The 26,744-nt window shown below is 38.5% G+C and overlaps 1 protein-coding gene across 1 annotated transcript; it reads right to left on the minus strand.

The window, feature by feature from the left end:
- Positions 1–5,037: 5,037 nt before the first annotated feature.
- Positions 5,038–13,975, minus strand: LOC144441272 (putative polyketide synthase 1). Its single transcript, XM_078130832.1, has 4 exons — positions 13,891–13,975; positions 6,350–13,203; positions 5,529–5,888; positions 5,038–5,106 (listed from the first exon to the last, which is right to left on the minus strand). The coding sequence occupies exons 1-4, from the start codon at positions 13,973–13,975 to the stop codon at positions 5,101–5,103; spliced, it is 7,305 nt and encodes a 2,434-aa protein (XP_077986958.1). The 3' UTR covers positions 5,038–5,100.
- Between the last annotated feature and the right edge of the window lie 12,769 nt (positions 13,976–26,744).

A 26,744-nucleotide genomic window follows, 5' to 3' on the forward strand; every position in this document is an offset into this window, starting at 1 on the left:
TTGGAGTATAGATATTGGGCCATATTGGAGTATAGATATTGGGCCATATTGGAGTATAGATATTGGGCCATATTGGAGTATAGATATTGGGCCATATTGGAGTATAGATATTGAGCCATATTGGAGTATAGATATTGGGCCATATTGGAGTATAGATATTGGGCCATATTGGAGTATAGATATTGGGCCATATTGGAGTATAGATATTGAGCCATATTGTAGTATAGATATTGGGCCATATTGGAGTATAGATATTGAGCCATATTGTAGTATAGATATTGGGCCATATTGGAGTATAGATATTGGGCCATATTGTAGTATAGATATTGGGCCATATTGTAGTATAGATATTGGGCCATATTGGAGTATAGATATTGAGCCATATTGTAGTATAGATATTGGGCCATATTGGAGTATAGATATTGAGCCATATTGTAGTATAGATATTGGGCCATATTGGAGTATAGATATTGGGCCATATTGGAGTATAGATATTGGGCTATATTGGAGTATAGATATTGAGCCATATTGGAGTATAGATTTTTTCTTCCGTCGTTTAACCCGAATCAAACGTCGGAACGAAAAAAGGCACAAAAAAGACGAAAACGCTTCAAAATCACATCAAACGCTACAATTATTGCAGATAATTCAATTCATACGTACTATATCCTGGCGACTGGGACTGGAATCATTCATTAGCTGATGCAATGCGCTAACTGTCGATATCTGTTTTCATTCCAGTCCATTCGATCAATCAGAAATACATATAGTTAGTTCTCAATATAAAAACTTAGATTCATTTTGCTGTCAATTTCGCCTGGTAAAATGTTAGTTCTAAGCTTATTTGTTCTAGCGAGGTGGATTTTTGACTGATCTGAAGTCAAATTACGGCATTTTTTTTCAGGATACGAAAATTATAATAGTATAGTATTATAATAGTAGTTGATCAGTCTCAACCCTTGTGGGTTATTTCCAGATGTGTGTGTGTGTGTGTGTGGGGGGGGGGGTAGTGTTTGTTCGTTGGTTTGTTGTCGTTTACTCATGTATGTATCTACTCATGTGTCGGTTTATTTTGTTTGTTTGTTTGTTTGTTTGTTTGTTTGTTTATTTATTTGCTTTGTTTATTTGTTTATTTACTTGTTTATTTGTTTGTTTGTTTGTATGTATGTATGTATGTATGTATGTATGTATGTATGTATGTATGTATGTATGTATGTATGTATGTATGTATGTATGTTTGTTTCACTTGTTTGTTTGTTTGTTTACTTGTTTGTTTATATTTGTGAACAAAACTAACTGAGCCTCAGCTCCCTGTTGTTCGAGCCCCGTCGCTGCCTGCTGTTTGTTTCTGAGTGGCTAAAGTCCTTGGGCAAGATTTGAACCACGACTGTGCTTCAGTCAACCCAGCTGTATAACTGGGGACCTGGTAGGATGTAGGTTGCAATGTGAAGGCTTTAATCCTATGTGCTTAAATGGCTGCAATGGATTGTATGCTCCCCGGGGAGTTGAGGAAGACTAAAGGGCCGTTGTGCTGTTCTGATCCGAGCCAGGGGTAATAATTGTAAAGCGCTTTGAGCATGGAGTGGGAAAGCGCTATATAAGAACCCAACATTATTATTATTATTAATGCCTACCTGAAAGTACTACCTGCTAGGTCGAAAATGCGAGCGGCTCCGCAGCTCCGTTCACCATGCGGGCTGCCATGTTGATTTGAATGCCCTTAAACATGCAACTGGCGGCGCCTGGGACCATTTTTGCATATGACTGACTGTATGTTTGGAGGTGGAGAACTTGTGATGACTCACTGGCAAGTAATCACCAAAATATAAACATTCCCTATATCTGGGTTTTTCACATGCAAATGCCGCATATTTGAATAATCCTGAATGACACACAATCTAAGCAGCTGTTTGCAGGGGAATGTGTCTCATTTGGAGAGTTTTTTTCATTCTATGAAACAAACAGACTGATTTTCAACTAATTTGTGTATCAAGTTACTATCCTACAACATTCACAAACAATTTGTACATGATACATGACCTGTGTGTTTCTCGAAGCACAGAAAAACTGCTGAGAACAAGACCCAGAAGCTAGTGCTCTGTACAGCAGTTTGAATTTCCCGCATTTGCATAGATTAGCCATAATCCTCTTTATATAGGGCAGTTCTGTCTTTAACATTTAAATTGGGTCAAAGGTTATACCACATAACTTGTGATGGAAAGCACCCTCAATAATTTGCGCAAAAGTTGAGTAGATAGGCAACAGGTGGCGAAATCGCAATTGTGCTGACAAGCGACCCTCCCTCAATTTAATTTCTCGAGAATATTATTATTACCCTTTTATTATTTCACTGAAATGTTTTTTAACACCGCCTCCCTGTGGCGTAGTTGTTAGCACTCAAGATTAGTAGTCAGAGGTCTCTGGGTTCGAATCCCACTATAGACAGGGATTTCTTCTGTAGTAAGATCCCACCACATTGATAGTTTTAAAGGCATTTGTTTTTTCTCACTTTTACCACCACATAAATCAGTGTCTACATTTGGATCTTATTGGCTGAGCTGAACGCCAGCACGACCAAAGACTCACATCTCCACTCCACCACATTATCTATGGCAATATCTTGCCAGCTGAAGCCCATTTACGATGATATATATATATATATATATATATATATATAGTTGTCTGATGATCGCACTATGCGTGAAACTCCGAGTTACAACCAAGAAAGAGTTCCAGTACTACCAAAACTATTAATTACGCTCTGCCACTGTGGTATAGAGCACTGTCTTAGCAGATTGATACTCACCGAGATATATATATATATATATATATATATATATATATATATATATATATATATATATATATATATATATATATATATATATATATATATATATATATATATATATATATATATATATATCCAATTACGTTAAGAAAAAGAGTGTGGAATAAAGGGAACATTAGCTAGATTTAAAGCGACATATCTCCATATCTATGGCAGACTTCATCGAATCAGTTTAATGTTAGCAATATTTTGGATTTTGATAGTACATATAGTTCAAAGTTTATCCATTAATCTGACTGTAACAAAGACCTGTTTTCAGCGATATATTGATAGTATGCCTAATACTAGTTAGATTTTCATCATAACATAAATACTAGACTTGCACCAGTCCCTCGGGAGATTTTTTTAGTCTCATAATCTTCAAATTTGAGTTGTTATTCACTTTCACTTTTATAAAGGAAAATGTTCTCAACTTTAAAAAAAAGATGACAATTACAAGTTGTCTCCAAAGGGCTATACGCTTTTATCTAACTGTTTCTCAATTACTCATTCAGGTTATCATTTCACATAAAAGAACACAATTGTGCGGGGTTTTTAAAATTGTTTATTCAAATGAAGAAAGAAGAAAGCCCGGATCCTTGAGCAATCCTACACAGACACCTAAAGTAAATATCAAACGCCCATTTTCCATAATGGTTCAAATCTGTTTTATATACCGCATTATGAATGTCATATTTCGTGTCTACAAAAATTACAATGTTTTGGTCATCTCAAGGCACTAGTTCGCCACTCTAATACAACGTTGCCATTGACAACTTACTGTCACAGTGGCACAAGTGCCACATTGTAAAGTAATATCATAACACATCAGTGAAATGCAGTAAATTAACTCTTAGTTGTAGTGTGAGGAGGAGAATAGGTCTGAAAGTAGCTATCCATTCATTATTACATATAATAACATTGACCATTTAATTAACAGGTACACTTTCTTTTTAAAAAAGAAAGAAATTTTTTAAGTAATTGAACACTTTCTAGCGAATATATATTTTGTTCCTTAATGGAAAAATGTCTCAGTTGCAGCCAGTGTAGCCAGTGCTAGTTCAACAATATCTAAAACTATCTAGGTATATTGTATACGTATCTAGGTATTTTCCACTAGGAAAGTAGTTAGGTAATGCAACTACGTGTACGGTAATACAAACGAAAAATACGTATCTGACAGAAAAATTACTGGTAAACAAAAACGCATAGTAACAAAACATTTGATAAATGTACAATCTAACAGATGATTGTGTAATTGAATACATAATGTTGTTTTATAACTATTTGATTGTGTAGAAAAAGTGCAATTTAATGGTTGGATATGTTCGTACAACTCATTCTAGACAGCATTTTATATCTGTACGAACTGTAGTCGTTATATCGTTATCTATGAAGCATAAAGATAAGGTCATGTATATATATGGAAACTTTAAATATAAGCTTGTGTATATGATGTTCTGGAAGTCCAACATAACCTGGTCAACAAAGCTTGCCTTTTTCAGAGCATGTGTAGAACTCTTATATGGTTCAGAGACTTGGACTATGAAGAAACAATTGCAAGACCGACTCGATGGTATATATACTCGTCTACTCATGAGAGTGCAGAACACCTCTCGGCGGGAGCACAAGTCCAAGTCTGGAAGTTATGGCAACATTCCTTCCATGTCCATCATTCTTGCAAAGTGAAGAGCACGCTTTGCAGGTCACTGCTTCCGTGCAAAGGGCCAAATCATCTAAGATATCTCTGCTCACGATTGCCTTGTCCAAATAGGGGAAGAAGACCTCTCAGCTACATGAACACAATTGCTAGAGATATGCAAAAGATTGTAGACTCTATCTCGGATGCGTCCGCATGGTGGGGGTGATGATGATGATGATGATGATGATGATGATGATGATGATGATGATGATGATAATGATGATATGATGTTCAAAACTAAATATCTCTAGAGTTAACATTTATTTCAAAATTTCTACTAATAATATTGAAGACAATTTAGTTTCGATGACAACTTCTAGCATGTGTACCTCCTGGGATGTGATTAACCCTCCCCTGTAACTTGTATCCATGGAGTTACCCTCCTCCGCCTCACTTTGGGTCTCCCTCAAACACATCAACTGCAGTAACTAAATAAGAATACCATGATTTAAAATATACAACTTGTCAGATAATTATCGCTGATGAATATCTAATATTTAGAAACGCTCTTTCGACTGTGTGATATTGTGTGATGTTCGGGTTCTTGACACACCAGAATTCAAAGAATTTAAGCCTGGAAAAAAGAAAAATAACATCTCATTAGAATATTTATTTCCAAATCACTTACAGCCCATAATACGACAGGTCAGTGTAAATTTGTAACTCAAACAATTTCCTTTGATGTATTATTAATAAATTTAATCTTACTGCTATATTTTAAACCATTCAAAAGAAAGATTATTGACACATATTGATTAGAACTTGATACCTGCTCTCTCAGAGAGTTTCTATTATTCCAGTATACAGGGTTTTTTGTATTGCATTTACATTTTAACCTTCAGGTCGAAAACATGGATATGGCAATCAGCGTTGAATAACGCCCCCACCAAGGAGGCACTAACTTTTAAGGCAACACGTACGTAGATTACAAGCTGAATTCAAAGACAATATCTCACGTACGTAGATTACAAGCTGAATTCAAAGTCTATATCTCACCTCAGTGTGGGGTACAGTGAATGGAAGAACCGAGATGTTTTCAGCAGCCTTTTCCAGCAACACTGATGTACTGATGCCACCAAGAATGTCGAGTTGTGAAATGACAACGTTTAGTTCCTTTGATGCCCAAGTTACCAGCTCCACTGCCATCAAAGAGTCGACTCCAAAGTCAATCATTGGTTTACTAATGTCGATCTCCTCTGGGGCTTGGCAAATCATCTGTCCAAGTTTCTGCTTCACAACATATTCCAAGTCTTCGATGGAAAGCTGGCAGTCGCCTTTGTTAGCAATTCGGTCGTCCTGAAGGTGGCGAAATTTGAGACTGGTTTTGTGCGTGAATCGAGCAGTAGTAGCCCAGTCCTTGATAAAAAAATAAGATATTGCCTAATTACCGAAAATCGTTAATCATTCAAATTACTGATTAAAATTAACAGCTACGTCAACATACTTTGGAGGACACATTCGGTTTGTTAACATTAGTTTATACACCAAATCAAAAATATACTATTAAGATATTGCTTAATTTCTAAACAATCATCAATTATGAAGATTACTCATTGAAACCAAAAGAGAGAGAGAGAGAGAGAGAGAGAGAGAGAGAGAGAGAGAGAGAGAGAGAGAGAGAGAGAGAGAGAGAGAGAGAGAGAGAGAGAGAGAGAGAGAGAGAGAGAGAGAGAGAGAGAGAGAGACTGCGATTTCACAACTCCCCCTTGTTGGAGGTAAAAATGAACATGGAAATAGATGCCGTTTGCGATAGAATTTATGACTTAGCTTTATCGAGATCTTGGCATTTAAGTAGGGTGACTAAGATTACTGCTTACCTGGTTGGCAAAACACACAACAGGTTTATCACAACATCGTAGCAATATTCCCATCATATTCATAACCTCATTGATGTGAAGGGTATCTGTTCCCTGTGCTTTGACTACTTTCATTGTGTCAGCCTTTCCTTCCAGGTATCCAGCTCCTCTGATAGCACCCATCTGGAGCGATAATGCGGGCAGTCTGAGTTTGTGTCTGTACTCTGCAATAGCTTCTAAGACTGAGTTGGCAGCACAGTATGCAGGTTGCGATGCCAGGTTTCTTAGGGCATGTACAGATGACATCATCATGAATATATCTAGCTCGTCATTCCTTGTGAGATTGTGTAGATGTTGAGCACTGACAGCCTTTGAGTTTATCACAAGGTCTAATTGCTCTGGCTTAAGGTCTGGCAGGAGGGTTTCATCGATGACACCAGCAAGATGAAACACACCTTTCAAGGCTGGGATTGCAGGGTCTGATTTTATTTGATGAAGTACAGATTTTATACTTTCATAATCAGACACATCAACGGCAAAAGTTTGTATTTCTACTCCTTTACGTTTGAGGAAGTCTAATGTACGTTTAGAAGCAGCTGACTTTACTCCACTTCTTGAAACCATTACCAAGTGTTTAGCACCCATTCCTTGCATCCAACGGACCAGAGCTTGACCGACACCACCGAATGCACCAGATACAAGATATGTTGCTTGTTCTTGGAAGAGATCACCAACTTGGTCAAACCTCTCAGGAATGTATGTATCTGGTATCTCGAACACGACTTTGCCAATGTGCTGTCCCTTTGACATCATCCTGAATGCATCCTTGTAGTTATCAATTTGGTATGTTCGAGAAGGTAGTGGATTAAGTGTTTTCTCTTCAAACAGTTTCACAACCTTTTCAAGAGTTTTTTGCATACCTTTACGATTTTGTCTCAGTCTTATATCAATCTGACAAGACAGGAAGGACTTGTTTTCTAGGAAGGTTTTCAGATCCATTTTTGAATTTTCTAAGATGTCTCTCTTTCCAATTTCACAGAATCTCCCTTCAGGGGCTAGTGTAGTTAAACCTTTGGCCATCAGTTTACCATATAAGGAATTGAGGATGACATCAACACCTTTCCCTTTGGTCCAATCCATAACATCATTGTAGAACCTCTCAGATCGTGAATCTGTCACATACTGAATTCCATGCTCACTTTTAAGGAAGCCCCTCTTTTCTTCTGTTCCAGCTGTGCAGATGATTTCGGCACCTTGCATCTTTGCTATTTGGATAGCAGCAAGTCCAACACCACCACAAGCAGAGTGAATCAAAATGGTTTCATCCTTCTGTAGATTAGCTCTTTCTATCAAACTATGGTATGCAGTTGTAAATGCCACGGTAATTCCAGCACTCTCTACCATATTCAGATGTTTTGGTTTTGGTCTGACAAATCGGGCATCACTGACAACATGCGAAGCAAGACTTAGCTCTGTGAAGGCTATCACTTCATCTCCAACCTTTACATTGGTAACCCCGTGACCTAATTCTTCAACTACACCAGAACACTCAATACCAAATCGTGATCGGGTTTCATCAACTACTAATCCCTCCAGCATACCATGAGCCATCATCACATCCTTGAAGTTCAATGCTGCTGCTTTGACTCTAATCTTAGCTTCTCCAGGTTTTACTATCATGTCTTGTATTGCACAGAATCCCAAATCATCTAGAGATTTTCCCTTTCCATCATTCCTAGCGTTTTGCTCTAGACGCCAGTACTGGGATGCTTTTGTTGACATATCAGGAGATGGAGCATTGATAACTCTTGGGCAGAGTATTATTTCAGGACCTTGAACGACCAATTCTCTTTCTGGTTGGGTAGGATTGGTCAAAATCTTCATTAGATTGTGTACATTCTGCTGCACACTTTCTTGCACATCAAGATCTACATAATATATGCAGCTAGAAGGGAGGTAATTACATATTGATCCAGCAAGACCACGGGCAGAATGGGACCAAATGTTACCTTCATTTCTGTAGGCACCTTCGGTAATTACATATACACTCTTGATGTTTTCCTGGTGATTATTAACAAACTTCAGTAATTCCAGCAGGAAATGAAGATCTTTATCCCATTCTCCGCAAATGTAAATGACATTCACTGATTCCATTGTACCAAGGAATGCAATGTTGCCAACAGATAACTCATTAATTGCCTTACAGACCTCTCCAAGGCACATCTTGATTGTTTGTTGTAGTATCATGCCTGAGGTACCAATTAGTGCCCATGCCTCCTGTGCATCTTGTTGTATGGCCTCCATTTGAGGTGTTGACCATGTGGATTTACGACCAACAATAATGCTATACAGGAGCTCATTTGGAGTGGATACACTGACCACATCAGTATAACCAATGCATCTAAACAAGTCTTCACATCCTTGACGAGACAGCCACCATGAGTCATCTCTGAAGTCATCATACATCCGTTGGGAACCAAATGCCAATTCACTTATGCAGTCCATATTGGTTGCTTCATACATAAACAGCCATCCATCTTCACAGAGGAGAGCTTTCATGTGGTGCATAGCATTGTTTATATCAACCACAGAGTGTAGACCATTAGCACACACAATAATATCGACACTTCCGGGTGTAAAACCCTGTGGTTCGATTTCCTTCTCTATGTCTAATAACTTGTATTTCACAGTGTGAAACTCTTGGAGGTGTTGTTGGGCATGTGTGAAAAACGATACATCCAAGTCAGTAAACAGATATTCAACTTCTTTCTTCATTACTTCCCCTTTCAGTAGGCCCAATATGTACTTCGACATACCACCAATTCTTCCACCAACTTCCAGAATTCTCACCACTTTTTTCTTTTTGAGTACTTTCCTTACAGCTGCTTGTAAAGCATTTGCTCCAGCTTCATAAAACAGATTACGTATCATTGCAAAATATGTTGTAAAGTAATCTTGTGCAAACAGAATAGAACCCCCAATATCAGGTTCTCTCAATGCGTCTGGCAATGCTTCACCAAGTTTCTTGATTAGTTGCACCTCTTGAGAAATTTCTGGAATAGTTGCAATGATATCAGCAATAATCCTTGGAATATCCTCTATCTTTAAAGATGCCACTGTCATGTCATGGGCTATTTTCTTCAACCGTCTCATGTACCAACAACTCCTTTCTGCAATATCAGCTTCATCAACAACACTAAGCCCATAAGATATATATGACTTGCAAATTCTTTTCAGAAGTGGTATAATGGACTCTATCCTAGTTGCAATATCCATATCTTTAGGGAATAACTTCCTGAGATTCTCTTCTTCAAATGTTTGACATACATCAGATGTTGGTGGTAAACATGATGTGATGGGTTGGTATTCGGTAGTATACAGACAGGCTTTCAAATCAACATCGGTGCTAATATCTTGAAGGCTCTGAACCACCAGTCCAACAACTTTCACCAATATCTTTCCATCATTCGTACACAGGTATGCATCCCCTGTTATAGAAGTACTATCACAGTCAGTGACTTTGGCATATGCTATGAATTGGTCATCTAGAGGTAAGGCTGGAAGACTCATCTGTACCATACCAACTTTCACAGGTATATATGCTTTAGTAAATTTACCCACTGATGCAATAATCAGCTGAAAGCATCCATCAAGTAGGGTTGTCTGGATTCTTTGTTTTGTGTCTGTTGCCCCTGACATCACAGCAATCGCTTCGCCATCTCCCAGCATCATTTGTTGTAAAACTTGAAAGTTTGGACCATACTGCAAACCAATAGCTGTGAAACCTTGATATATTTCTATATTTGTCAGTGGCTGATTACATCTTTTCTGAAGCTTTAGGATTGGAAGACATGGATATGATTCATCCACTGAAAATGGAGTATCCAACTCTGCAGTATAATATAACTGTTCCTTTGAAGTGACATGAATGGTTGAACCTTCTTTAGAGGCCTTGATAGGTATGTTTTCTTTTGATGGTCTGCCAGCAGTGTCTTCAGGCCAAATCAGGGGGCGCTGAAAATGCACGTTTTTCAAGGCAGGATTTTCATTCTCTCCAAAAAACATTTCAAAAGAATACTCGATGTAACCAGCACCAGGAAATACTATTTTGTTTTCAACCACATGGTCAGCGAGAAAAGGAAACACATTGATTGATATTACACCATTTTGTCCCTTGAAGCTCTTGTCTTCCATACCAAGACGACGTTTCATTCTATCTTCAGGTTCAGACCAATGAGTGTGGTGTTGCCAGGGGTAGGTAGGAATTGGTGCCCATTTTGCAGTATTGTGAGTTATTTTACCCCAGTTAACAGACACGCCAGCTGTGTACAATATACCCATTGCTCTAAGCACAGAGTGGCGATCATCTTTTCCACGTTGACCTAGGCCAACAGTCATAGTCTTCATCTTCAATCCTGTTCTCTGGTGTATCTTGCTGACAGATGATAGTAATGTAGCTGAAGCACTACATTCAATGAAGAGGTCAGCATCAGTGTCATTGAGTATATTTGTCACAGCATCATTAAATAACACTGGGTTACGTATATTTTTCCACCAGTAGTTACCATCAAAGGTTCCACCATATGGTTTCCCATCAACAGTTGAAAAGAAAGGAGTAGAACTTTGCCTTTTTGATGTCTTCACCACACCATTCATAGCTTCTAGGAAATCATGTTTGATTGGATCCATATACGGGGTATGAAAGGCACACTGGATCCGCAGTTGTTTTGTTTGTTGTGGCTTGTTGCCTTGTATGATCTTGATGGCTTCACTGTTACCTGCAATAGTTACCGATCCTGGTGCATTCACTGCTGCTATGTACAGATCACCATACTTGGAGCATAATATTTTAGCATCCTTCAAGTCTTGGCGAAGTGCAGCCATGCTTCCAGCACCTTTCAATTTTGCTTGCTGAGTACTTCTGTGATATATAGCAGTAACTGCTTCATCCATTGACATACCTCCACATGCATATGCCGCTGCAACTTCACCAAGGCTGTGACCAACAATTACATCAGGATGAATTCCCCAGTGATTCAACAGATGGAAGATGCCAATTTGGAAGAAAAGAATTGCAGGTTGGGAAACCTCCATTTCATCAACAAGAGATTCAGAATTAACAGCAAACTGATTTATTCTATTTGATGGACTAAAATAACTGTATAGCCCTGCATCATGAAGCAGTGACCATCCACTTAATTTTTTGAACTTAGCATCACACTGATCTACAACTGCGCGAAAGACTTTCTCTGTAGCATACAGTTCCTTTCCCATTGATGCATATTGTTGGCCTTGACCTGGAAAGACGAAACACACTTTCCACGGTGTACTTGAAACTGAACCTGTGATAACTGAGTCAGATGGTTTTCCCTCTAAATATGCCTGCACACGTTCTCTGAACTCATCTCCAGATCTGCATGTAATTGCTATTCTGTGCTCATGGTGCTTTCGTCTAGTAGCTAACCATCCTGTGACACCAAGTGCATCATCACTGCATTCAAAAGTAAGCCACTTTCTAGCAAGATCACTCACAGCATCATTTGATTTTGCTGACAAAGGAATCAGAATTTCATCACCTTTCTTTTGTTCACCAAAGGTCCAGCCACAGGTATGACTTGGTTTCTTTTCAATCCTTGGTGCTTCGTCAATTACTACATGAGCAATTGCCCCTGCAATGCCAAAGCTGTTCACACCAATTCTGTATTTCTTACCATGGAGAAAGGGTTCCCGTTTAGTCTGAACTTCCAGTTTCAAATCCTTCATGTCTATTGCAGGATTTGGTCTTTTGTAGTTGATTGATGGACATAATACTCGATTATGCAGCATGAGAGATACCTTTATTGTAGAAGTGATGCCAGCTGCACACTCGTTATGTGAAAAGTTACCTTTGACGGAGCCAATTTTGAGTGTCATCTTCCTATGAGGACCAAATGTACTGGCAATTGCACGAGCTTCAATTGGATCACCTATAGGTGTACCAGTACCATGAGCTTCTACATAGTCTACTGATGAAAGAGGTAAGTTAAATCGGTCATAAGCTTCATGCATGACATACTCCTGTGCTGACTGCAGAGGCATAGTAAGACTGCCACAGAAACCATTGGCTGCGATTGCACTTCCTATGATAACTGAATAGATGTGATCACCTTCAGCCAATGCAGTTTTCAGAGGTTTTAGTATGAGAGCACCCCAGCCTTCACTTCTGACATAACCCTTGGCTTCATCTGAAAAAGGACAGCATTGACCTTCTGGAGACAACACTCCTAGTGAACTGAAACCGATGGTCACTTCTGGTATAAGAAGGCTGTTGCAACCACTAATGACTGCAACCTTGCATTCTTTATTCCATAGATGGGAACATCCAAGATGCATTGCTGTCATAGATGAAGCACATGCTGTATCAACAGCATAACTTGGCCCCTGTAGATCGAAAGCATAGGATATACGGTTGGCAGCTACGTTATGCATAATGCCAGTAAGAGTGTATGGGTTTACATGGTAGGCATCAAGATTAGCTACAGCATAATCCATTAATCCAATTCCTACAAATACTCCACAGTCTGCTTTCAAAGTGTCTGGGTCTATTCCAGCATCTTCGAAAGATTCCTGTACCACCTCCAGTAGTAATCTTTGTTGTGGATCCATAGAGGCAGCCTCTCTTGGAGAAATCTTAAAGAAGCCATGGTCAAATTTGTCTACACCGTCTACAAAGCCAGCTCTTCTAGAGATCATCTTGCCAGACTTTGTTGGATCTGTATCATGGAAAGTATTTATGTCCCATCTTTCTTTGGGTATTTCAGTGACCATGTCTCTACCTTCATAAATAACATCCCAGAATTTCGTTGGAGAATCAACTCCTCCTGGCATTCGACAACCTGAAAAGTACAACACGAAACTGTATTTGCTGGGGTGGGGATACTCCAAAAACTTTAACTTTAAGTTTTTGGCCCATACTCGAAAATCAAGGAACCAATTTTGCTAAACGTGGATCTCAGAGAGGGATTTTTAGCTCAAAATATTAGGTTAGGTATTAGTAATAGCTGTTCTACAGAATATACATCCCCTTGTTACTGTCATTAATTGAACTTGTGCTTGATCCTTCTTACTTTGAAAGACCAAAAACAGATTCTTGAGTTTTAGAAAGAAATGTGAACTTCTGTCAAGGATACTTTTTGTATTGAGAAAATATTTTGACACCACACCCCATTTACATTCCAATTCGAGACCCCAAACACCCCAATCCTTAGGCACATCTGCTCAAAAAGCTTGAGATAAAATGTCATCAGTTCAATAAAGTGATAGGTAGATGACGTTTCGGGATTAACACCGGGGATTAACCCTTCTATGAGCCATAAGCCTAAAACTACTGAAAGTGTAACAAATCTATATGATGTACATCTGTACGGCCAATTTCTAATTACTGAAAAACAAACAAACACATTTGACAACTGCTTGGGAAAGAATACCAAATTGTACTGTCTCTGTATTCTTTTACAGTATCAATAGATAATCTGAAATTGTTTTCAATGAACATTGAATCAGGAAGTAACGATGATACTTACCTATACCAATAACTGCTATTGGAAACTTATTAGTTCCTTTCTCGTCACCCAGTGAAGATGTCACAGTGCACGTGCCGTCTGTCATACTTTTACTTAAAATGCTACCACAGTCCTGATAACAACCAGAATAAGGACATAAGATGACAACATGTGCAATGTGAATATTATTACTGGCAGAAAAAAGACACCTTGCCTGTTGTCACACTGTCCACTGGTCAAAACAAGCTTGTGTAGTGTGTCAATGTGGGAGTGTTTATTTTGTAAGTAAATCAGCTGGAATCATACTACCAAAGGGTTGAGTTATAAATGTAAATCAGATATTAGAGAATTAGTATATTAGACCACCAGATGGCTGAAGTTTGTGTTAACAGGTTTACAATATAGGGAACAATGTAAACAGTCCGTAAACACGAACCGCATAATCTTGTCTGAGTGTAAGTTGTGTCGTCCTATGGAGAAATTCTTAGCTTTGTAGCCCCCCCCCCCCTCCCTCTCCATTTCTCCCTGCTCAACATCGTGTACCTTGACTACGAATCCAGTCTGGAACTTAACATTTCATCTGTGTGAACAGTCATCGACGCCATGTATGATTTGTGTTTTTGTAACATATCTACGGACTAAATCCAAATCTAAAATCTAAATCTAAATCCGCACTTTGACACAGACAGACAAAACGTAGGCTTGGTGTTTCACTCATGTAACATGACATTTAATACACGCCCTAGAAGTAGTTAAGTTGATATGTTTATTAGAAAATAAACAATTGAGGCCATTAAAGTCATCAAGTCCAAGTGTAATGTTTTCATTGGAGGCCTGTTTTAGTGCACCGTGAAAGAATATCAATGCTTATCAGTGTTCAATGTGATTGGGCAAAGGATCCTATTGTGTTTATTGTGTCTCTGTTATATATTGTTGTTAGTCTAGAGTTTAAATACATCTATCTTTGTGTCGAAAACGTAATGTTCCATGAGCAAAACACCAACGTAATTTTACTTATATATATATATATATATATATATATATATATATATATATATATATATATATATATATATATATATATATATATATATATATATATATATATATATAACTCGGTGAGTATCAATCTGCTAAGACAGTGCTCTATACCGCAGTGGCAGAGCGTAATAGTTTTGGTAGTACTGGAACTCTTTCTTGGGTGTAACTCGGAGTTTCACGCATATTGCGATCATCAGACACAGTGTCTGATGATCGCAATATGCGTGAAACTCCGAGTTACACCCAAGAAAGAGTTCCAGTACTACCAAAACTATATATATATATATATATATATATATATATATATATATATATATATATATATATATATATATATATATATATATATATATATATATATATATTTCAGCAACAAACCTACCTGCCGGCTTATCAGCCCACACCATCCGAGATAGGCAAAATCAGTAAACAAATACTCGACCGAATCAACACCAAAATTCTAAATTCGACAAAGTTCAACCAATGGAAGAACACAGCATCAGTAATCGAATGGTTCAAAGCCATTGAAAACAAACAAGCCCACAACTTCATCAGCTTCGATGTTGTAGAATTCTACCCATCAATCAGCCAAGACCTCCTCAACAGAGCACTGACCTTTGCCTCAGACTACGACAACATCACAGCCGACGAATGTAACATCATCCTCCATGCCAAGAACTCTGTCCTTATACATAAACAACAACCCTGGGAAAAGAAAGGCAACACAACATTCGACGTAACAATGGGCAGTTATGATGGTGCCGAAACATGCGAGCTGGTAGGAAGCTTCCTCCTCTCTCAACTACAAGGCCCTGATATCAACATTGGGCTATACAGAGATGACGGATTAGCCGTTTCGAATGCATCACCAAGAGACACAGAAAACATCAAGAAAAACATATGCCGCATTTTCCACCTCAACGGATTACGCAGTACGATAGAAGCCAACAAACAGATAATCAACTTTTTAGATGTCACCCTCAACTTGAGCAACGGTACGTACCGGCCATACACAAAGCCCGACACCATCCTGCAATATGTACATCGAGATAGCAACCACCCACAAACCACGACAAAGAGCATACCCACTAGTATCAACTAACGCCTATCATTACACTCTTCGAACAAAGCATCTTTCGACCAAGCCGCACCCCCATACCAAAAAGCACTCAACGAGAGCAGATACAAATACACACTACACTACGAGCCGACCACGACCTCTAGACGAAGAAACAGACAACGGAAAGACATATTATGGTACAGCCCCCCCCCCCCCCCCCCCATTCAGCAAAAATGTTAGCACCAACCACAGGGTAAAGGACCAATGATCAATTTTGTACTCGCTATTTTCCGGATTTCTAATATTATTTTCTGTACATTTCAAATAAAGTTTTAAATACTGTTTCCTCTTACTGTTTGTTTCTACTATTTCCTACCTGATATCAATGTCTTATCTGGGTTTATCAGCTTTGCATTAATTAGTAGCTTGCTAGAACAAACTCACTATTTGCCCAAATTAATGCATTATGCCGTGAGTGTAAACATCTACTGATACGACTAAATGGTAATACACGGATTAGTCGTATCAGTAGATGTTTACACTCACGGTATAATGCGTTAATTTGGGCAAATAGTGAGTTTGTTCTAGCAAGCTACGTATTAATGCAAAGCTGATAAACTCAGATAAGACATTGATATCAGGTAGGAAATAGAAAAAAAAACAGTAAGAGGAAACAGTATTTAAAACTTTATTTGAAATGTACAGAAAATAATATTAGAAATCCGGAAAATCGCGAGTACAAAATTGATCATTGGTCCTTTACCCTGTGCACCAACATCGGACACAGATTCCTCAGCCTTATAGACAAACACTTCCACAAAGATCATAAACTCAGAAAAATCTTCAACCGCAAAACCTTTAAAATCAGTTACAGCTGCATGAATAACATCATGCACATCATCAACAACCACAACAAACGCATCCTTATTTCACACGAACGCACCAACACCACCGTAAACAGCACCAATGCCAGTAAAACATGCAACTGTCGGCAAAAGAAAACATGCCCGCTCAACGAAAACTGTCTACAGCAATCCGTCATCTACCAAGCAGCCGCCACACGCAAGGACAACGACATTACAGAAACATACATTGGGCTTACAGAAAACGAGTTTAAGACAAGGTACAGAAACCACACAGCATCATTCCGACACACTAAACATAGGAACTCTACGGAACTTAGCAAACATATCTGGACGCTCAAGAATAAAAACATCGACCACTCCATTTCCTGGCGACCACTTTCATCCCACCCAACCTACAATAGCGCAAGCAAGAAGTGCAATTTATGCCTCAAAGAAAAGTTCTTTATTATCTGCCGACCCGAACTATCTACATTAAATAAACGAAATGAACTTGTATCCTCTTGTCGTCATCGAAATAGAACATTGTTGTGTAACACCTGACCCATCGCACACATAATTGACACCTTTTGTACAAACTAAAGCACCACTCAACAACCTAGGTAAAACCCGCCTTACACCACACGATTTATACGAGGTATATTCAGTACATCAACATCTCCTGACGAGTGATTTACTCACGAAACAGGCTTGTAGAGACGAAAAACCCGACTTGATTTTCTACCCTCAACATATACACACACACACACACACACACACACGCACACACACACACACACACACACACACACATACACACACACACACACACACACACACACACACACACACACACACACACACATATATATATATTTATGCCCTGTATCTGTCATAATGTTGACACATTGTTTGACATGTACGGGATTAGCAGTCCTCTACCGGAGCTAATATTAAAGTTTGTGTAGCGGGTTATAATCAACTCCTTGTCTGAGTTGTTGCTGAAATCTTATCAGTAATGGATAGTGTAAGACAAAGGGGGATTTAGAAGGTGTGAATTGGGTTGACCTTTGTAGTTCAAGTAAAACCAGTCCAGCAAAGTCAGAAACCATATGCCTGCACATGGAAGTATATGGGAAGCCTCCATGGTCTCAAGAATGAAATGCAAGAGGACCAAAATAGTTTGCCAAAATTACGAGGAGAACTTAATTACGGAGAAAAATAGTTGTGGAGTAAAAATAAGTCATACTACTGTACCATGAATGGAGTAGTGACTGCACAGTAAGGGTTTAAGGATGAAGGACACAACTGTAACCATTCAAAAGAAACGTAAACATTTAAAAAACGAATTTTACACATATCTTCATATGAGCTACACTATAACATAAGACACGTCTCGTTGTTCAGTCCTATCAGGGCTTGTGAATGTTGCATGGCTTATTTGTTTCGCCGTGAACACTGCATGCTGTGTGTGTCCCCATCCGAATGTGTACACTTTTATCTCAGTATTATCATCACCTAGCCTGGCAAGGGGTGAGACAGTGTGTACTTTATCTTAATCTAGTCTAGCAAGGGTGAGATGGACTAATCCTGCTATCCTGTGAACTTGTCGGGCATAAGTACAATAGACACCGGTGGAAAGATAAACAACGCGGCTCCGCCTTGTTGTTTATCTTTCCACTGGTGTCTATTGTATACATATATATAATTTAATTCTTCTTTCGCCAAGTAGAGTGCTCAATCACCTTGGAGAACATATCATACATAAAATAAAAGAAGACGAGTATGAAGTATACAATAGACACCAGTGGAAAGATAAACAACAAGGCGGAGCCGCGTTGTTTATCTTTCCACCGGTGTCTATTGTACTTATGCCCGACAAGTTCACAGGATAGCAGGATTAGTCCATCTCACCCTTGCTAGACTAGATTAAGATAAAGTACACACTGTCTCACCCCTTGCCAGGCTAGGTGATGATAATACTGAGATAAAAATGTACACATTCGGATGGGGACACACGCAGCATGCAGTGTTCACGGCGAAACAAATAAGCCATGCAACATTCACAAGCCCTGATAGGGCTGAACAACGAGACGTGTCTTATTTTATAGTGTAGCTCATATGAAGATATGTGTAAAATTAGTTTTTTTTAAATGTTTACCGTTTCTTTTGAATGGTTACAGTTGTGCCCTTCATCCATAAACCCTTACTGTGCAGTCACTACTCCATTCATGGTACAGTAGTATGACTTATTTTTAATACTACTCGCCACAACTATTTTTCTCCGTAATTAAGTTCTCCTCGTAATTTTGGCAAACTATTTTGGTCCTCTTGCATTTCATTCTTGAGACCATGGAGGCTTCCCATGTGCAGGCATATAGTTTCTGACTTTGCTGGACTGGTTTTACTTGAACTACAAAGGTCAACCCAATTCACACCTTCTAAATCCCCCTTTGTCTTACACTATCCAATACTGATAAGACTTCAGCAGCAACTCGGACAAGGAGTTGGTTATAACCCGCTACACAAGCTTTAATATTAGCTCCGGTAGAGGACTGCTAATCCCGTACATGTCAAACAATGTGTCAACATTATGACAGATAAAGGGCATAAGTATACAATAGACACCAGTGGAAAGATAAACAACAAGGCGGAGCCGCGTTGTTTATCTTTCCACCGGTGTCTATTGTACTTATGCCCGACAAGTTCACAGGATAGCAGGATTAGTCCATCTCACCCTTGCTAGACTAGATTAAGATAAAGTACACACTGTCTCACCCCTTGCCAGGCTAGGTGATGATAATACTGAGATAAAAATGTACACATTCGGATGGGGACACACGCAGCATGCAGTGTTCACGGCGAAACAAATAAGCCATGCAACATTCACAAGCCCTGATAGGGCTGAACAACGAGACGTGTCTTATTTTATAGTGTAGCTCATATGAAGATATGTGTAAAATTAGTTTTTTTTAAATGTTTACCGTTTCTTTTGAATGGTTACAGTTGTGCCCTTCATCCATAAACCCTTACTGTGCAGTCACTACTCCATTCATGGTACAGTAGTATGACTTATTTTTAATACTACTCGCCACAACTATTTTTCTCCGTAATTAAGTTCTCCTCGTAATTTTGGCAAACTATTTTGGTCCTCTTGCATTTCATTCTTGAGACCATGGAGGCTTCCCATGTGCAGGCATATGGTTTCTGACTTTGCTGGACTGGTTTTACTTGAACTACAAAGGTCAACCCAATTCACACCTTCTAAATCCCCCTTTGTCTTACACTATCCAATACTGATAAGACTTCAGCAGCAACTCGGACAAGGAGTTGGTTATAACCCGCTACACAAGCTTTAATATTAGCTCCGGTAGAGGACTGCTAATCCCGTACATGTCAAACAATGTGTCAACATTATGACAGATAAAGGGCATAACATATGTTTGATAATGAGGTAGGATTATACAGGGATGATGGACTAGCTATACTCCGTAACCATTCCCCATCGAAAGCCAACAGAGTAGCCAAGCAACTAACTTAAGAATTAAAGAAACTCGGCCTTAGAATCACTGCTGACCAAGGTATAAAAATTGTCAACTTCCTTGACGTCACATTCAACTTGCGTGACGAGTCATACCAACCATATACGAAACCAAACAACATCAACCACTACGTCAATAACAAATCAAACCATCCTAAAGCCATAATTAAGACCATACCCAGCTCGGTAAACCAAAGACTGTCCAACATTTCCAGTGATGAACAACAATTCGATATATATATGTGTGTGTGTGTGTGTGTGTGTGTATATATATATGTGTGTGTATATATATATATATATGTGTGTGTGTGTGTGTGTGTGTGTGTGTGTGTGTGTGTGTTGAGGAAATGTCATTCTTACCTTTAGAAAAACGTATGAAGAATTCCTAATATCAATATGTCGTCGAGGCAAAGTATCAACATTTGATATGTTGTCTGATTCAACAGTGGTATGACTTATATTAGTTGTCTGCGACTGCTTCAGTGACACTTGAAAGTTGGTTGTATCTGTTTGTATTACGTTTAAGAGAACCTGATCACGTATCGCTATCCTTGATAGCTATCCTTCAAGACAGTGGCCAAGGCAGGACTATATACTGGGTTTATACTATTCAATACACACCTTGACATAACTCGCATAACTGATGTGCACTGTGTTGTGTAGTATATACTAATAAATTATACTGCGTCACGGTCTTTCATCATTTTATAACAAAGGTATTTGGTCGTTGGTTTTAGAAGTGACGCGCGAATTCTACATTTGGTTTATTCAAAGGTTAGTTGGAGTTGAAATTTATAGCTCTGAAAATGTGCACTATATGGAATTCCGATATGTCTTTGAAGTTTTCATTCATCGTTTTATGCCTTATTTTGTAAAATAATTATCGAATCCAGTTAGGTGGTTGACCGCTTCCCATAAATTACGCTTTGTAGGTGACCCAGAAAGGTTATTTGCACGCATGGTTCTGTTTGTTATCTCTTTTTATAATTGCTGAATAGGGCCGGGTCACTGGACAGTGATCAATTATATGGACAGTGATCAATTCACTAACAGAGCTTCACACCTTTTGTGTGAAGGCCAGAGGAAAAACACGCCTCGCCCCAATGTCCAAGGCAAATATGTTAAGTTTCCTAACCGTCGAGGTCAGCGATGCAGGATTTTGAAAATAAACTTTCACGTGTAAGAAATGCAGCTAAGATAAAGTTAGCCACACCCTTGTTCCTAGACTTGCTCAAGTCCCAGAGCTTTTTTAATTCTTATTTGAATGAAATATAAAAAACAAAAATACCCCTACACAGACACACTCACACACAGACACAGACAGACAGACACAGACACAGACACAGACACACAGAGAGACAGACAGACAGACAGACAGACAGACACATATATACACACACACAGACAGACAGACAGACAGAGAGACAGACACACACACACACAGACAGACAGACAGACAGAAAGACAAACAGACAGACACACTCACAGACACAGACACTACAAACACACACACATGTACACACACAAACAAACAAACAAACAGAAAGCAACAAAAACACCACTATACGTATTGAATATTCATAAGTAAAACTTCATGGACATGCATATTTATCATTATGGCATGATTGATATTTCGTAATTTTAGTTTTGATATTTTTGATATATTTTTAGAATACTTATTATAGTAATTTTACAGTCTTCTCATCTGTTTGTCACTAAGTACATTTCAAATCCATTAGGGTTATATAGAACTGCATACATTGACACCATGAATTCGGGGTGATTAATCGATTGGTACAGGACATGTTTACCGCATTGATGAGTTAAGAATGTGTTTAGTGAGTCACAGTAGAGAGAGAGAGAGAGAGAGAGAGAGAGAGAGAGAGAGAGAGAGAGAGAGAGAGAGAGAGAGAGAGAGAGAGAGAGAGAGAGAGAGAGAGAGAGAGAGAGAGAGAGAGAGAGAGAGAGAGAGAGAGAGAGAGAGAGAGAGAATGTTTTAGAATTGTTTGGTAGGACTTTACATCAGTGGTTGGACTAGACCGCAATGGAAATAAGTTTGTGCCATCCTAGGCAAAGGTATCAAGTTCAGAGCTGTATCTTTTTGGTCTTTCCTGCTAAGTGATTGTTGTCGTTGCTCATCCTTTTTTGTTTGTGATTTTCCGAATAGTGTTTGCCAAATAAAATCAAAAATAAAATCAGACATCCTGAAATGAATGATATCACAGCATTGAAAGATATATTTCGTTTTCCCTACACTAGCTAGGTTAACTAACTTCGGAGGACAAGAACACATGTACACAGCTCACTGGGACAAATGTCAATCTGATTAAAATCCCATGTGGTGAATACGGCTCGATTTTTGTATTTACAGTCTATGTTGGAGTTATTTTGGTGTTGATGCATGCCATATGTGACATGAGTTACGCTTCTGCATTGTCAGAAAAGTTGATTGCATAATAAGGATTTCGTCGACATTTTTCATACGTACTATAAATTACGTCATCGGATCGTTTATGGGTTATATCTTAATACCAGGTTTGGGTTGTGAATTTCAAGTGATCATGGTTGAGTATGCTTCAGTAAGTGGACACTAGAGGGCGGTATACTAATTATATAAATTACGTCATCGGATTGTTTATGAGTTATATCTTGATACCGGGTTTGAATTCAGTCAAGTTCAAGTGGTGCTTAAATATACATTAGTGAGTAGAATACCGTGAATACCTTTTAAATATGCAGCAAAAATTATACCAAAAAAATATTAATTCAGCTTGTGCCCCTTTGAAAGGTAAGCTTTCAAATCGTCAAATTAGAAGATAAATGCATAGTAATCTTGGTATTTCTATCACATTGGCAGCGAGCATATTGTCTCAAAACCACCGTCTGATTTCTTCTACACATGACTGAATTAAAGTTACGTAATGGCCATGGGAACCTGGTCACCCTCACAAAGGAGATATGATTGGGTGTTGGAATAACATTTCTAATCGTTTGTCCTTGGAGATGGCGAATAGAAAACTGCGCGAATTAAACCGATTACGTAGCCATTCAAAATAACCATATATTCATGAAAACACGAAAATGATGTCATTTGAATGATTAGACGTACATAAAGACCAATTATATGTAAAGCAGCATACGATCAGGATAATTATGTGCGAAACGTCGTTTACTAGATACGACGCAACATCGTCGGTTACCACTACTCGATTATGGAGATGTAACTTTCAAACGGTCTGCCAGAACTACAAGTGAAAGGGCCTGACATTTGAAAACGCAAACATCATTGTAGAGCCCTATAGTTGTTTATAGGGATGTGAGATATCATTTACTCCACCAGAGAGATGTCACACAAACCGTAAAGATCAGACCGCTTTCAGTGTACGAGTATCTAACTTTGGAAGATGGCGGATAACACAAGTATTACCCCTACAATTTGGACACGCGTTTCAACAACTTCTTCTAACGAGTCCACCTTATATACAGTAATACAACCAAAATATGAACCATCCGTCATTGTAACAGTGGTGATAATAACAATTACGGCGTTAACTATCTTTGGCAATTTACTTAATATTATTATCTATCCAAAGTTGCAAAAACCGCCACCAACTACGAGAATGACTATGTTGTCGTTGTCGCTGGCAGATTTCGGTATTGGTGTTTTTGTGTATTCTTCAAGTATCCACCCAAGCATTATAGGGATGTGGCCGTACGGACAAACCATGTGTATGATTCAAGCTGGTTTGTGTTACGCCTTTGTGAATGTGTCATTTTACAACATTATGTTGTTGCATATAGACCGACACATTGCAGTTCAGTATCCACTGCGATATCACAGCATTTGTACACAGGCAAAATCCAGACTAGCCATTGCAGTTAGCTGGATAGTCGCTCTGTGTCTTACCGCAGTTGTCATGATCAAGGGTGGACAATTCGTACGGTACGACGAAGAACTTGCTCAGTGTAGTGTAGTATCAGTCTTACAATCTCAGCCGATGTATCCATATTTTGGAGCGACTTTGTGCATGTCACTCTTACCGACCATGGCGACCATCCTGTTCGTGAACATCTAAACATTACGAATAATTAAGAAGCAACACACCAAGATTCGTCCATCCAAAATAGGGGATGCTGGACCAAGTTTACCACACAGCCTTGAACCAAATCATGACAACCGCAACACATGGGCACGTATGATGTTGATAATAGGTATAACATTTTACATAGCATGGCTTTCTTTTGCTATTATCACTTTGTATGAAATTTTGAGTGGCAATCAATTACACCCTAGTGTTCACTTTTCTTTTTACTGGTTTACCATGTCGAAGAGTTTTTGGAATGTTGTAATTTTTACAAGTCATAGTAAACATTTCAGACAAACTGTCTGGAATATGCTTAAAAAAATCGTTCGGCATAGAAACGAATAATAATTTCTATTAGGTGTTATAAGCATTACCCATGACCGGACAAAGAAAGAGAGAGACAGAGAGAGACAAAGAGACAGATAGACAGACAGACAGACAGAGAGACACAGAGACAGATAGATAGATAGATAGACAGACAGAGAGACAGAGACAGACAGAGACAGACACATACATACATACATACATACATACATACATACGTACATATACACACATACATACATACATACATACATACATACATACATACATACATACATACATACATACATACATACATACACACACACATACACACACACACACATACATACATACTTACATACATACATACATACATACATACATACACTGTAATAGATCCAATACTAATTGCTACATGTGTCCCAGACTGGCATCTGTAATTTCGTTTTTTCGTCGACGTCTATCTTTTTATATATCTTTATAAAATAATTATTGAGATACCTTGATAAATATTCACGGGACATTCATTGGAGTGCCGAACGCCAGCTGTGCTCTCAGCATTAAAATCGTACCTTCGATGCCATAAAATTCCATAAGCATTAATCAGTGTATCTCAATTATTATTATTATTAAGAAATTAATATACCATAACATAGATTAGTGTATTTGACTGATATCAGTTTGCCTACATTTCTACTGGCAATACAAGCATTTAAGACATATTAATAGCACTTGAAAAACAATTTGATCTACATAGTTGATTAAATTTTATGCACAGAAGTAAAGAGAGCGTACGGCGTGTAATACACATCATTTCTCCTCATGTATAGTATGTCTATCTTTACATAGTGATATTTTGTTTTTCGTAGAAAGCTGGTAACATAGGGTGTTTGATCCTATAGACAGCATAGACAATAGACATTGTCTATTGTCTATGCTGTCTATAGGATCAAACACGTTATCCCTATAAGTAATAAAGGACATTGGGCTGACAAATCAGCCGTTGTTGGCCCGGCCCCCTTCCCCAAGGCTGATAAGCCCGGATTGATGACGTCATTATGTCTGTAAAGGATATATTTTGAACGATCATTACGAAATGAAACATGTATCTTCAAAGCCAAGATCTTGAATTTGAAAATTTTTCCGTTTGTTTTTGAGTCGCCATAGAAACTAGAAAGGTGTGAACTGGCAATTCGATGAAAGCTTTCGAATCGACAATTACACTCCTTTGTAGAGTGATGAAAAGAAATTAAAATATTCAATTAAATTTACTGAAAAGTAAAACATATCGTGTGTAAACGAATCAACACGACGATTTGCATTGCACAATTAAGAAATTAAGGAGGACGCTCTAGATCATGTAAACACGTACGTTATTAGTCGTGGCAAGAAAATATATTTGTATTAAACACATGTACTCGAATTGTAAGTATGAATGAAGTACAAGTAGTATATACCGTGTGTACACTGGTCTACACATTTGACTACATACCGTGTGTACACTGGTCTACACATTTGACTATACTATATACCGTGTGTACATAGGTCTACACATTTGACTATATACCGTGTGTACACTTGTCTACACATTTGGCTATATACCGTGTGTATACTGGTCTACATATTTGACTATATACCGTGTGTACACTGGTCAACACATTTGACTATATACCGTGTGTACACTGGTCTACACATTTGACTATACTGTGTGTACACTGGTCTACACACTTGACTATATACCGTGTGTACACTGGTCTACACACTTGACTATATACCGTGTGTACACTGGTCTACACACTTGACTATATACCGTGTGTACACTGGTCTACACATTTGACTATATACCGTGTGTACACTGGTCTACACAGTTGACTATATACCGTGTGTACACTTGTCTACACATTTGGCTATATACCGTGTGTATACTGGTCTACATATTTGACTATATACCGTGTGTACACTGGTCAACACATTTGACTATATACCGTGTGTACACTTGT

This window comes from Glandiceps talaboti, chromosome 10 (assembly GCF_964340395.1).
Source record: "Glandiceps talaboti chromosome 10, keGlaTala1.1, whole genome shotgun sequence".
NCBI lineage: Eukaryota > Metazoa > Hemichordata > Enteropneusta > Spengelidae > Glandiceps > Glandiceps talaboti.